This window comes from Lolium perenne, chromosome 7 (genome assembly GCF_019359855.2).
Source record: "Lolium perenne isolate Kyuss_39 chromosome 7, Kyuss_2.0, whole genome shotgun sequence".
Classification (NCBI taxonomy): Eukaryota; Viridiplantae; Streptophyta; class Magnoliopsida; order Poales; family Poaceae; genus Lolium; species Lolium perenne.
The window spans coordinates 69,704,152-69,719,197 of NC_067250.2; the positions used below are offsets into that span (position 1 = coordinate 69,704,152).

General features: G+C 41.3%; 1 protein-coding gene and 2 long non-coding RNA genes across 3 annotated transcripts; 1 reads left to right on the forward strand and 2 right to left on the reverse strand.

Annotated features, from left to right (window-relative positions):
- Positions 1-1,335: 1,335 nt before the first annotated feature.
- Positions 1,336-4,240, forward strand: LOC127313034 (uncharacterized). The gene is made up of 6 exons (XR_007858754.2): positions 1,336-1,559; positions 1,694-1,842; positions 2,309-2,484; positions 2,581-2,688; positions 2,787-2,826; positions 3,896-4,240. It is a non-coding gene; the product is annotated as an uncharacterized lncRNA (long non-coding RNA).
- A 6,169-nt stretch (positions 4,241-10,409) lies between these two features.
- On the reverse strand, positions 10,410-11,154 carry LOC139834170 (uncharacterized). The gene is made up of 3 exons (XR_011749609.1): positions 10,876-11,154; positions 10,601-10,774; positions 10,410-10,521 (listed from the first exon to the last, which is right to left on the reverse strand). It is a non-coding gene; the product is annotated as an uncharacterized lncRNA (long non-coding RNA).
- A 291-nt stretch (positions 11,155-11,445) lies between these two features.
- LOC139833611 (uncharacterized) lies at positions 11,446-13,522 on the reverse strand. Its single transcript, XM_071823931.1, has 2 exons — positions 13,277-13,522; positions 11,446-13,191 (listed from the first exon to the last, which is right to left on the reverse strand). The coding sequence occupies exons 1-2, from the start codon at positions 13,502-13,504 to the stop codon at positions 11,446-11,448; spliced, it is 1,974 nt and encodes a 657-aa protein (XP_071680032.1). The 5' UTR covers positions 13,505-13,522.
- Positions 13,523-15,046: the final 1,524 nt, after the last annotated feature.

Below are 15,046 nucleotides of genomic sequence, written 5' to 3' on the forward strand. Positions count from 1 at the left end.
CTCCTAGCATTTTTTTCCTGATTTTATTTCCTGCGAAAACTGACAGAAACAAAACATTGCTAAAAACAGCGTCAGATTCAGCATTGTTTTTTATTAAAGTATGGTGAGATTCCAGAGCAAATCTTTGAGCAAAATGTTTGAAAAAGTAGATACATTTGAGATGTATCGGCAGCGCACAACTATAATGGCAACAACCTCTAAGGATAAGTCTTCTTCCATGGCTATCGGACAACCACAAGGTTTGTCCCTCAAGGGTACAGTTCTGGTTGGGGAAGAGCGGATACTCCGGTGATTGATAGCCGTAGAGATGGCAGAGAGAAGGGAGAAGGAATTGTGCTTCAACTGCGACAAAAAAAATTCTCAAGAGGCCACCGATGTCACTGCCTTTTCTACCTTGAAGTTATTGATGATACCGAGGAGGAAGATCCGCCATGAATCACAACTCGAGGACGAGCTATGTCTGCATGGCGGGAGTAGTGTTATGTCATCAATAGTATAGATGGTAGTAGCTGGTAGAAGCTTCCGTAATTAGAGTCAAAATCAATTACAGTACGTACCAATTGGATAGTAGGAGTTATTTCATGTCAGGTCCAAGCAAAGTAGGAGTAGTTAAATGGGAAATGCACTTTGGCTCATAGGAGCATATGCTCCCATTATGTGAATCCACATTTCAAAGTGTCAAAAAATTCTAAACTAAATTTTTACATGTACATCTAGACATTTTATGTTGGTACACAAGTTTTCAAAAAAAACTAAAAACAATTGTGGCTCCTGTAAAAAAGACAAGTTTTGATGCTATAACACGACTACGTACAGGATATTTTTTTGTCTTTTTTGTACACGCCATACAAAATGTTGTTTCTCCACAAAAATTTGTGCACTAACATAGAATGTCAAGATGTACACCAACAAATTTATATCAGAATTTTTTAACATTTTAAAAATTGTTTTTTAATTATTTTATATAATGAGAGCATTTGCTCCTATGAGCCAAATTGCTAGTTAAATACTATTACTAGTCTTAATAGGTCTCCATCAGGCCTCCTGGTCTCATCCTCCTATAAAGAGGATGTGTATCCCCAGTCTTTCAATTGCTAATCCCTACTTTTCTTATTTCTTTGATTTACCCATGTTATCTTCTCAACTTGCCGATCATGGCACCAACCTGAGGCGACACCCTCGCTCGCCGGTGAACCATCCGTACAATCTACGAGGCGCTCACAACATTATGAAATTTCTAGCAGGCTGACTGCAGTCTAACTCTTGAATTAGGCCCCACATATCAGTGTTAAAATCCCTTTGCTCAACTAAAATTTTGAGGTGACAACAGTCTATCGTCGCTCGCACGCTTCCTCCTCCCAATCCTCTCGCTCGCTGTCCTCCCAATCCCCTCGTCGCTCTCCTCTCTCCCACCCTGCTTTGCTGCCATCCACCCTCCTCCTCCACCGTTCGGGTCACCGCGCGCGTCTCTCAGTCGAGCTCGCAGCGCCGCATCGCCAGGAGGAATCCCAGGCCGCCGCTCGCAACACCACCTCGCGCCATCACCGGGAGTAGCAGCAGTAGGTGGTCGCTGCTTCGCGGCTGCATGGGATGGATCCACAACGCCTCCATCATCATTGCCCTCGCGCTAGAGTCAGATCGTACAGAGGATCCCAAGTCATGTCTCTCACCATCAGTTCCCTTCTTCGTGCAGCTGGACTTCGCCTCTTCCAGCCCCGCAACCACACAGCCTCTGAGCATAAGAGAGAAGAGGGATGGAGTAATATAGACCGAAGCATGAGAAGAAGATAAAGGAGCAGATACGTTTCCTCCATCTCTGGTCCTCTTTATGTGCGCTTGCAGGTGCTCAATCATCTTTTTCACCTGATATCTCTTTGTAGATTTCTTTTATCTATGCCTACAAGGTATTTGATAAAATTTCAGGCAGACTCAATAAATTTTTTATCTCTGAAATTTAGCTTTTATCTATGCCTACAAGGTATTTGATAAAATTCCAGGCAGACTCAATAAATTTTTTATCTCTGAAATTTAGCTTTTATCTATGCCTACAAGGTATTTGATAAAATTCCAGGCAGACTCAATAAATTTTTTATCTCTGAAATTTATCTACAATGTGTGACTTGCCTGTGCAAGCTTTCATTGGTGGTGAAATATATGAGACAAATTTCAGGAAAAGATATTTTGTGCTGGATTGTTCTAGATATGCATCACATATTATGTCAGATTTCTAGGATTATTTCTGAACTATTATGTCAGATTCCTTATATTGGTTGTAAGATTTAAACTCAACATTCTGAGTTTTTTACAGATTCATCAAGAGATGATAGAAGGGACTGAGACAAGGAGAGACGGCATTGATTTGCACGCACTGGAGCATGTGCCCGATGGCTTGATTGCACTGCAGGATTTCCTGTTCATGTATTATTCAAAGTAGAGCTGAGTGGATTGCAGAATTGCACTGGTGCATATGTGCTTCTGCATCAGGTAAATGAATTATACGTAGTCTACAGATTTCAGCTTGTTGCATTGAATCTTCTGGAGGTATATGATGCTGAAACAAATAATAAAGTGATTTTACAGGTCACGGTCCATCTGCCCCAGTAGCTCTTGGTGGGAGATGTACGTTCCAATGAATAGAATTTTCCATTTATATGTGAGGGCTTCATTATTCTCTAAAATCAATTGAAGGTATCATATGCATCTTGTGGCCAACAGTTAAATATATTATTCAATTAACCAACAATGAGCTTATGCATGTTAGCTTTCTATTGTGCGTGCTGGTGCAGATTGATCTGAACCAAGAAGCAACTGTGTATCAGATTCAGGGTAAGTATGATTGGATGGTAGGTAGCATTTTATTCTAAGATTCCTTCTAAATTCCGCAGAACAATAGTTATATATGTTTTGTTAGCTTTTGTAAAACATATGGTTCTTGGTACTTGCTACTTGTAAAACATAAGGGGGTTTGGGGATTGAGGTACTTGAACTAAAAAACATATGTCTTTTAAGCAAATGGCTTTTTAAATTGTTACATGAACAAGGGATGTGGCAACAACTACTTCATAATAAGTATATCAAAAACAAAACGTTGGCTCAAGTTGAGGCCAAACCTACAGATTCTCCTTTTTGGAAGGGGCTTATGCGGGTTAAACCGGAATTTTTTAAGAGAGGGAAGTTCAAAGTTGGTAATGGGATGACGGTGCGGTTTTGGGAGGACACTTGGCTAGGCGCATACCCTTTATCTTTACAGTATCCATCGTTATATAATATTGTCCAACGGAAAAATGAGTTGGTTTCTTCGATTTTGGCTCACTCACCGCTGAATATTGGTTTTAGAAGAACTTTCAATGAATACAAATACAATTTGTGGTTACACTTGTGTCAGCGGCTTATGTCTATTCAGTTATCCAATGAAACAGACGCTTTTGTTTGGAACCTAAATGAATCTAGGTTATTCTCTGTCAAATCAATGTACCTTGATATGATGAATGGACATACTAGATTTTTGCGGAAATACCTTTGGAAGATTAAGGTTCCTCTAAAAATTAAAATTTTCATGTGGTTTCTAAGTAATAGGGTTTTACTTACTAAGGATAATTTGATGAAGAGAAAATGTACAGGAAGTCAAAAATGTTGTTTTTGTAACAATAATGAAACTGTTGACCATCTGTTTCTTCATTGTCCTTTTGCCAAAATTGTCTGGAGAATGATTTTCTTTACATATAATATTCCACCTCCCTCTAATGTCACTAATATGTTTGGTAATTGGCTAAACGGAGTGAGTAAGAGGGACAAAGCTTATATTAGAATTGGTGTTTCGGCAATTTGTTGGTCGATTTGGACTAGCCGGAATGATATCATCTTTAATAAACAAAGGGGCACAAATTTTTTGCAGGTTATTCTTCGTGCGGCGCATTGGCTACAACTATGGGCATATCTGCTCCCGTCGGACCAGCGTGATACTATGGTTACTGGATGCAACCGGCTCCTGGAGGTCACTCAGGACTGCTATTTCCAGGCTACTGGATGGCGTCACATTAGCAGGATTCTAGACGGATAGTTTTGGTCTTATATTCGTCTGCAGATGTTTCGATCCGTTTTGTTTTAGTGATCTTTGTTTACCAGACATGTTCTTTGTAATAAGCACTTGACTTTAACGTTTATTTTATTAATAAAGGGCTGTGTGCATCGATTGATGCAGAGGCCGGGGCCATGCTCCCATATCTAAAAAAAAAAAAAACTTGATACTACACTACCGATCGATTCCCATTTGTTCGAAGGATGCTACATGTAATTAGGTGGACGCCCCAGTTGTCAATGTTGACATAGCTGTTACTGATGTCTACACTTATTTGTTTAAAACTGAACCTTTTATGAAATGCATGGTGACAATATATGTTTCTAGTTTGTTTGTCTTTTATTGTCAGCTTTTAGTTCTGCTTGGAAGTATGAACTATGAATTGATATTTGGCAGCTCCTCTTTTTGAGTTTTCATCTTCTTTATACGTGATATCAATCCTTTCTAGGAGGTATTGTTGTGTCACGGTATGAGGCAGCGAAGCGGCCGTGGCGGCAATACATAAAACATGATGCATCATTGGGTGAGCCCTCGCTTCAACCACCATGAGTCTATGCTGGCAGTCATCTCAGGACCTAGGTTAGCTGTTACAATTTTTATTTCTTAACCCGGGTCAAGAATAATCTCGCTTTTAACAAAGGTTTCTCATTGTTGCCTTCATCTCATTAGCCAAGATTCATCTTGTGTTGGCAGTTCCTCATTTTTATCTGTAAGGCCTAATAAGAACGTAAATGCTGAGAGCAAATCAAGGAAATTAACCAACTAACCTGCAAGAAAAACTCATCTACCAACTGTGATCTTTAGATACCAGTGTGACTGAGCTGCCATCAACGTGCATTATTTACGGACACTGTTGTGAGGAGCTATTGGTGGTGTTACTGCCTTGGACTTCCCATAAGTATTTTTGTCTTAAGGTGATACGTGTTGCACCATTTCACCTTTTCTTATGATATGAAGGATGGTCCGGCTTTGGGAAGGAGCATTAGTGAATCAGTAAAACAGTGAGTAAAATAGGCTCTTACCAATGAGATCTTACAAAGCTACATCACCAAAAGCTGCTCTCCTTTTATTTTTAGTTCTTTGACTAAATGTTTTCACTTTATCGTGTTATATGATAAAGCATAAGCTCCAAATTGGACATGACTAATGTGTGCTATATTATGTTTGTGTGTGTGTAGTTCTTCACAACAACGACCCAGAGATAATTTTAACTTCTAAATGCAATATGCAAGTGCATGAATTATACTCTGTACATCTAAAAACAGAACATTATTGAGGTGTTCATTTTTGTTTTCTGCCCTAGAATTTAGAAAAAATTTCATTTATGTTTGATTTCTTAACTTTGACACTACTATTTTCATGCAGCCTAGCATCTTCTGTTTTAGATTATTTTCCCATGGTGTTTGCAACACTATTACATTAGCTTTGATCAACTTAAGTTCTTGTGTTAGCATATTTCAGTCAGAATAATATTACATTAGCTTTGATCAACACTATTACATTGCCTTTTATTGGTGTGAATGAAAGAGTTGTAAGTAATTGTTATTTGTTGGTTAAGTTTATACTTATTTGTGTTATTCAGATTCATTTAACTTTGGTTTCCTCACCCAATGCATTTAGCTTGCTTCCCAGTTTTCCTCCAAGTGCTAATCAACCAAACACATTACTCACCCGCTGATCACAAAAGTAGTAAGCCTGAAAATTTACCCTTTGGACAAGTGGGTGTTGTTCCACAAGACATTCCCTCTTGTACCCCAGTTCTTACACTTGGTTCTTCTTTTAATTTATTCCTCAATCATATTAACACTATTTCTTACTTGTGATCAGTTGTCTTATGCAGATACTCAAAAGGAAGGCAGCCGAAGAATCATGTCCCTTCATACATGCAAATAACTTATAAGGTACTATAAACCATTTCGTTGACCCAAATATCTATACCCTGTCATGCTAGAAGTAATGTTGTGCCCTCAGATAACCTCAGTGTATAGATATACCCTGTCATGCTAGAAGTTTTGAGCTATTTCTGCTTCTTTGACAGAACAAACTTTAATTACTTTAGTATATACACCTTTTCTTCTGTTGGATTGTGTTCCCAAATATGGAAAATAATTGTTCTTTTGATTTCATCATAACTGGACAACAACATTGCGCTTTTCCATTTTTTCAGTCAATAATAATAGTATCAGTTCTACTGTTTCCTTATCTCGGTACCTCTGAGTTGGCATTATTGCTTTTTTAACTATCTAGAGAAGTTTCCCTTTACAATACTGTGTCTTCGTGCTATCATATCAGATGCTCCTATACATGATTTCAAGTTTGAAATGTTGTAAATTGGGAGTAAAAACCTCACTTTGTCATACTTATAGTGTAGATCAGTTCATGCTACCATTTTAATATTTCCCTTCTTAAACTTTACTTGGTTATCCCACTTGTATGCTTTTACTTTGCGAGTTTGTTCTGCATTTTTTTTTTGGGACAAGCAGAATGACCATGGACATAGAGTACCATGGTATTTCTATTTCTTTTGTGTGTTGTTTAATTGCATTTACCGATTGTTTTGTTTCTGAAGTGGAAATGTTATTTTCTATCAAAGCTAATTTTTCGTGACTCTTTACCGGCTTACTGACCGAAAATGCTTGCTTTCTGTAGCGATGAAACAAGTTGTTTTAGGCTGATGGTTCGCTTCTGATTTTTACCTGCTCTTCCTTTTCCACTGGATATTGGTGAAAGTAATGTAGTATAAGAATGCATTTCCTTTATTTGCTGCATCGTGCCGATGTGTCACGCATGGTCATAGTTACCCACATCTATTTTCCTGGGTACACAATGGCAAAAATTGCGTGGTAATACCATCGGTACAATTATTTCGCGAAAACGTAAAAAAGCACTGTGGCATTCATATAAAAGAAGGTTTATACAAGCCCAAGACGGGCGAACAACTAATTTTCTGTCATTTTGCATGTAAAAACCATTAGTTCTATTATGTGAAGCCATATGTGTGACCTGCAGAACCGCAAACTACCTAGAAGAGTTTAATGATTTTGTGTTTAACATCCTCACCTATAATTCTATAAGGATGCCTTCGGATTATGTTCTTATCTGTACAAAACTTGCATTCTCCCGCTTTAGTTAGCTAACTTAGTTTTCCTTTTTTTTCCTTCTGATTTATTAACCTCATGGTCTGTAAAGCTTCATTTTTTGCTTACCTCCATTTGTTCTCGCGTGTGAAAATTTTAAATTGGTTATTAAATAGACAAGATTTGTGGTTCTTGCTGATTGTTCGATCTAACAACGGTTCTATTCATTGTTGCATATTACGTAACTTACTGGGTGGATAAATTGTCCTTTACCTAATAGTTATCCATTGTGGTAAAACATCATGATGTTTCTAATATACCTCATGTAAAATAGTGTGTTCTTGGCCAATTATATGTAGGTTAGGCATCTTATCAACTTACATTGGTTTTGTCTATCTTAAATACTATTTGTTGTCACCTAATTGTTATGCACTCATTGGTTCTTATTTGCTCCTTCGTTTGATTAATTATCTCCTGGGGTTGAAGCTTCATAGGAGTGCTTGCTACTTCTTTGCATTGGTTGGTCACATTGTTTCTAGAGATTTCGACTAACATACATTTTCTCAAACTGAATCATCAGATGAGAGTAATATGCAGTCCTATGCCAATTTGTTTTGCTCAAAATAATTAAGGGTTAATAAGGTGATAGGATAATAGAACTAGAATGGTCAGGCATAGCAAACCGAACTTTACTGTGTAGGGATTTCTGTTTCTATCATTGTTATAAAAATTTCATATGTCTACAAATTTAATAGCTTCGATTTTATTTAGAATGGATAAAAAGGTGGAAGAGGAGGTTTCATTTATATGTCAGTTAAAGAAAGGGAAGTACCGCAATTGAAAACTTTTTTCTATGCCTAACCCTTAATCATTTCCACCATCCTTCCTCTTATCGTCTAGGTTATGCTTGCAGAAAGTGAAACTTTTATAGTCAGAACAGATAATGGTTATGTATGCTCAAGAGTATGTTGACATAGCATATATATTGGTTTGGAGGTTCTCACATACTTGTGTTTTTTCTTATCTTGCCTCTCTTGACACAGTTCATATCACACTTCACAGATAAATAACTAACCGAGTACCATTTATAGTATGAACTTGTGCTCTGGTCCATCCAACACACGTATTGCCGGTCTAGATTCACTTCCATGAATTACTTAATTTTTTGTCAGAACAAGTAGAGGGATGGTCTTTGCTACATGTCATCATTTTTGTTTGCCTTTGCATAGTATATATTATTTTTTATGATGCTCCTCATTTGTTTTCCTATCTCTTGCTGCCCAAATATTAAATCACTATTTTTGTATGTTCTCTATCAGGGTTATACCTAGAATTAAAGATAAATGCATTTAGACCCAGGGACCTACGTGAGGTGGGTGGTGATGGTTCCATCCATGGAGGCATGGAGCTTGACATCGTTGTTGTCTAGGAGGGAGCCCAGACCCACCTGGTTCTTTGTTTGGTCAACTGTGTCAGTCCGGTTCGCGATGTCTGTACGAGGAATCAGCCATGCAAGTTGTGTGCTTATTGCATGGTTTGTATGTGTTTGTGGTTAGTGACTTCAACTACGAGGGAATGCAAGCTTGTAGGAAACTTGCATGGTCTGTTTTTGTTATTGCAGTTTTAGTAGTTTGGATGACCGTGTCTCGTGTTGGTGCTGTTGGCCCTGTAGATCCTCTTAGTGAGCCGGCGTGCTGTCAGATGATATGTAATCGGCTTATTTTCTTCTATATGTGTCTCCCTTGTGCAGTGACTTTTAAAGACCATGTTGCGACAATGTCTTGCCTATGCAGGTGATGATTTTGGTGTTCCTTCCTTGTTTTTGTTGGTCTAGGCAATATTTTTCTCGTGTTTCCCTGGTGGTATACAAATGAATGGTTTTCTATATAATTTAGTGTCATTTGCTACATTTTTAAAACTTAAGAATATTTATTATCATGTTCCCACCTATAATGAGTCTCACGGGATCGTGCGCCAAGGCGCACATCAAAATCTAGTTTTCACAGACAGGAAGTTGCTTTCTATTTTTCTTATGAACTATATCTTTCACATAATAATAAGGACGGTTGAACACTCATGTGCATTACTTCTGTATAATCTAAAGGTTCTGTTAGGCAGTGGTGATGAGATATTTGATTTAGGTGCAAGTTTTCATCTTTTATTAGGTAAATGCTCTCTCACTAGTGGAAAACGGGGCAATAGGCCCGGTCCATTTGGGCCTTTAGACCCGGTTCCCGAACCGGGACCAACAAGGCGGGACTAAAGGGGGTACCCTTTAGTCCCGGTTCAAACATAAACCGGGCCTAAAGGCCTCGACACGTGGTGCGGCCAGGGAGCTCGCGGTGGAAGGGCTTTGGTCCCGGTTCGTGGTACGAACCGGGCCTATGTTTCTCTGCCGCGGCAGAGAATTGCTATTTCTCTGCCGCGGCACAGATTTCGGCTGTACCAGGCGTTTCTGCCGCATGGCAGAGAAACAGTCTGTTTCCCTTGCCGCGGCAGAGTTTCAGCAATGCATATATATATCATTCAAGAAACCACAAAAAATCGTCATGAATATATATAGACATCGTCAACAGTACACGACATAGTCAACACAGTACACGTAATGCATGCATATTTACAATACAACTTTTCCTGAACGAATATCGTCCGACGTCACGATCTTCCGATAGTGCTCTCCACCTGGGGTAAGGACCTCGGTAATAAAGAATCCCGCGATTTCCTCTTGAATTGCTTTTATTTGATCCGCTGTTATGAGAGTGTCCCGCAGGCGTGTCATCTATATTTAAAAAAGGAGATCAATATATGAATGGAACTCAATACAATAGATGGTACTAATTAAGATTAATTGTGAAAATTTGTTATCGTACACGAGTGTGGTGTATTTGGGCATCCCCACCCTTGGGACAGGACATGTCACGCATGAAGGTGCAGACGTAGTATCCACATAAGTTATTCCCTTTTTCCTGCCTCATACACTTTACGAAAAAATAGTTCGATCAAACTAATAATCAAGCATCGTATTGAAAGTAAATATCATATATAAAGTTTCACGGACATAGCTATATATATAGTACTACTTACAGGGTAATCTCTAAATGTAAGCTCCGGTTTCCATTCACCCGGAACAGTATTGATGAACCGTTTCCAAGCCCTGCCCGGCAAAAAATAATGAGTAAATGAGTAATTGATTAGTTGATGATATCTTCGAATTAGAGCAGATGAAGATGCCAATACGAAATTGATTGAAACTACCTCTGGAGGATGGCAGCCATGTCCGCCCATTCCGCATATTCTTTACGTTTCGAGTCCATGACGTTTACGACTCCAAGGTGAAGATCAATGATTAGGAGAATAAAATGGAAACTGCACAAGCATAGCTCAATGATTACGAGAATAAAGTGGAAGGTGCACAAGCATAATGTATGTTATATATAACACTCACTTGAAGTTGTAGGGAAAGAATATATCCTCTTTGTCTGCTTGCTTCTCTAAAAACATTACGATGTTGTCCTCTGTGTCCTTGGCGAAGTCTCGAACCGTAACTTCATGAACTGTGTTTGGGTCTATGAACCCCAGCGGTAGGAGCTTGCCTCTTTTGTATTCCAGCTTCTTCATTCTACATAATTAAATGTATAGCATACACAAAGAATATAATGAGGATAATTGTTAGTGCAAATGAATGAGCTACAAACTTAATTACACAAATAAATCACTTACAGGCAGTAGCAACTGATGACAGCTTTGTCGAGGGCATCTTGATTGAATAACTGAAACAGTTCTTCTACGTCAATGTTTATCTCGTCTTCCCCCCGGAAGTAATGCTCATCTCTAAGATACAACGTGAGGTAGCGATCACCTCTTCGACAGGCTTTCAGGTACCAGTCATGCAACCTTCGCATCTGAGTCCCTAGACGCGCGAGCTCGCCAGGTTTGACGAGATCAGATCCGTATCTATACTTGTTTACCATTTGAGCCGTCGGATAGTAATCTTCGTACTCAACTGATGCTCCCCGAGCTCTAGCCGCCCGTTCGATCATCGATGCCGTCTCTGGATCATGATATGGCTCCACGATGAAGTGGGGTGCGGCCTGAATGTCCTGCTGTCCAAGCTGGGCGACTTTTTTTGCTTCTTTCATCGCTCTAGAGGACTGTCCAAGAGAGCGGTCATAATCAGCTCTCGGCTCAGGTCTCTTCATTCTCGTCTCGGCAAAGTGCTTCACTGTCTGCGGTGGAATAAACATCTTCTTCGGCGCAGTTGCAAGAAACGCCTTTTGCTCTTCAGTCTGCTCATGTGGCAACAACTCGAGTCTGTTCCCTCATTGGAGTTGATGATCTCTTCGGAGCTGTAGGAGGTGCCGCGGACCGCTTCCTCTTTTGCTTAGGTGGAAGCGGCGGAGTCTCCTGACGAGGAGGAGGAGGCGGCGGAGTATTTTCACGCGGAGGAGACTGGTCATGGATAGGGGAATCATCATCGCGCAGAGGAGAATCATCACGCGGAGGAGACTGAGGTGGCGGAGGAGGCGGAGGTGGCCTGCTTGTTGGCTTCTCACCTGGAAACACAATGTTCTCCTTCCGCCATTGCACGGTGGTTCTACGGGCTTCTCCCAGTTCTTTGATTTCCCCATCTTCACCTGCAGGGTGCTCAAGCACCAACCCCTCATACTCTCTCAACACTTCATCCACCATCACAACAGCAAAGTCGTCTTGGACCGGACGGCAATGGTAAGACCTTGTAGGTAAGAGGATGCCGACCGCCGCCTTGAAGGATAGGTTGAAAACTTTAACATGCAGCTCACAAGGACGGCTCTCAGTGAGATCATCCACGGGGGGGTAGCGAGGAGGCTCGACCACCTGGTCATCAGCATCATCATTATCCACCTGCTGAGAGGAAGCCACGCTGCTTTTCCGGTGTGGTTGAGATTGCAGCGGGGCGATGGCATTGAGCAGTGCAGGATCTACAGCCTGCCCCCGAGCCATCTGAGATGTAAGTACTTGGGTTACCATGGTTAATTGGGCTTGCATGGTGCTCATACCCTCCTCTAAGTTAGCCAGGCGGTCTGTTTCCCTTGCCTTCCTCCTCTCATGGCTTTTATCAGGAAATCTCTTCCTTTCCGCAGGAAAGCCATACTTCCACGGAACGGAGCCTGCTGTGCCTCGTGTTCGTCCGCCGTGTTCTTTGTTCCCAAGGGCGCGTGTCAGCTCATCGTTCTCTCTTTCGGGCTGGAACAACCCCGCCTCCACGTCCCTATGTGCCTTTTCCAGGGCATCAATGGGAACCTTCAGATGAGCTTTCTTATAGATGCACTTCCCTGTTTCTGGATCCAACGTTCCCCCAATCCCGTAGAACCACTCCTTGCACCGTTCGATCCAACCGTGTGTCCCTAATCTGATCCCTTTACTGGTCAGTTCCGCCTCAGCTGCCTCCCACTTAGGACGGTTAGCCCTGTATCCACCTGGACCCAGAATTTGGTGATATAGCTTCAACGCAGCATTTGCCTTATTTATTTCCGACCTTCTCAAAAATTCTTCTGACTCCGTGCTGTACTTCACGAATTCGTCCCAGTGACTTTTTACCTTCTCACTGTCCGGAGTCTTCTTTAACTTGATAAGGCGGCGCAATCTTTTCTTGTGGCTCTTGAATAGTTCGGCCATCTTCTTCTTGCCAAACTCGCGGAGGGCCTGCTCCATCTTGGCCTTCTCAGCGTCACCCCCCTCTTCGGGTACTATGTTGAAATGTGCCATGAGCTTGTTCATAATGCTGTTTTTGGCTACATCATCGATATAAAGACCTTGAGCTTCTTCCTCTGCAGACAGCACTAGTCCCTTCGGCTTGTGCCATTCTCGAACGGTGATCGGGACGTGGTCCCTAACAAGCACTCCGCATTGAGCTATAAATGCCTTTGCACCTTTCTCTGGAGCAATCGGTTTACCATCATTCTCGATGTGGGTGATGTCGTGCCTAACACCGTCATCCAACTTTTTGGCCGGGCCTCGCTTCCTCGACTTTACAGAAGAAGTGCTCGATCCGGAGGGCTAAAAAAGAAATAGTTCATAGTCAGTACAATTTCATTAGTTAATGCATCTAGTCGATCAACAGCGGCTTAATTAATTTATATACCTCGGTGATAACTACAGTTCGGGAGCCATTATGATGATCTTGTTCCTCACCGGCGCCACTAGGATCTTCTTCCTCAATATCCTCCGCTCCCTCACCGGAGGCATTCAAATAAGTTGCGGTGACATCGTCACCGCCATCATCTGGAATAACGTCGTCGTCGCGATCATCCAGAGTACCGTTTGCTATGAGTTCCTCCATGAAATTTTCTTGAATTTCATCTCTCTCCATGCTTTCTACAACGACCTGCAAGCTATACATAGGAACCATCATATGATCAAATTAAGGATAATGCAGAAAACTGAAAATGGAGTTACATATGTGTAGTTCTTAACTAAGGATCGATAATATAGTGCTGAAAGCAGATACTGCAGTTACATGCATACATAGATCGGGTTCATGTTTATTTAACCCTAATACATATCAATCACTACTACAACCACTCAACCGCGCAGACCGGGTCCTAGAGGGCGCCGACCGGGTCCTGAGCCGCGCTGGGTGTGCCCCCAAAGCCACGGAACAACAACGGGAGCATAGCTAACATGAGATCCCCGCATAACGCTCCATCCGGTCCTATACATGTTGTCTAACGCGTACATGTAACGGCGAACGTGCTGGTCCTCCGCTTCAATGCGCTGAGCTACCTCCTCCGGCGGGGCCGGCTCCCTCTGAAACGACCGTGGCCCATAAGACCTCCACCAAAGAATATCCGGGTCGACAACGGGACCCGGATTCCGCACCAAGGTGCGCGACCCGGAAGCTAAGACCTCCCAGTGCCACCCCGGCGGAGCCCAGTCCCGGACCTCCCCCATCTGCTCCATCTCCTCGGTGAGAGTCAGACCACGGCCCGCCGGCTGTCGCTGTCGCGGCATCGTAGCTACGAAAACAAATCATATATGTATACTAATATAAATAAAAAACATGATATTGTGCTAAATAAAAAACTTCACTACTTTTGTACTAACGCCGCGTTCCACGACCCTGTTTTGGGGGCGTCGGCAGGGGCGCCGGCAGTACCGGCACCGCCACGGACTCGGCGCTCCTCCTCGCTCGCTCTTTCTCTATTTCGCGACCCTAAGTCTATGTCGCGGCGGCACCGCTACGGACTCGGCACCGCCACGGTCTAAGTCGTCGGCGCGCGCGGGGGGCGGCGCCGACACAAATGAATCTATTTTCTAACTTTTCTAACTTTTTCCTAACTAATTTTACTAACTTTTTTCTAACTAATTTTACTAACACTAACTAACTAATTTTCTAACTTTTCTCTAACTAATTTTACTAACACTAATTTTTCTAACACACTAACTACACTATTTTTTTTTTCACTAAATTTTACTAACAAACTAATTAACTACACTAATTTTTCTAACACACTAACTACACTATTTTTTTTTTCACTAAATTTTACTAACAAACTAATTAACTACACTAATTTTTCTAACACACTAACTACACTATTTTTTTTTTCACTAAATTTTACTAACAAACTAACTACACTAATTTTTCTAACACACTAACTACACTATTTTTTTTTTCACTAAATTTTACTAACAAACTAACTACACTAATTTTTCTAACACACTAACTACACTATTTTTTTTTCACTAAATTTTACTAACAAACTAACTACACTAATTTTTCTAACAAACTAACTACACTATAATCTAACAAATAAAAAAAAAAAAAAAAAAAAAAAAGGGGAGGGGAGGCGGGGGGCCGGGCTCACCTTTGCCGATCGAGGAGGAGGCGCGCGGTGCGGTGGCGGCCGGCGGA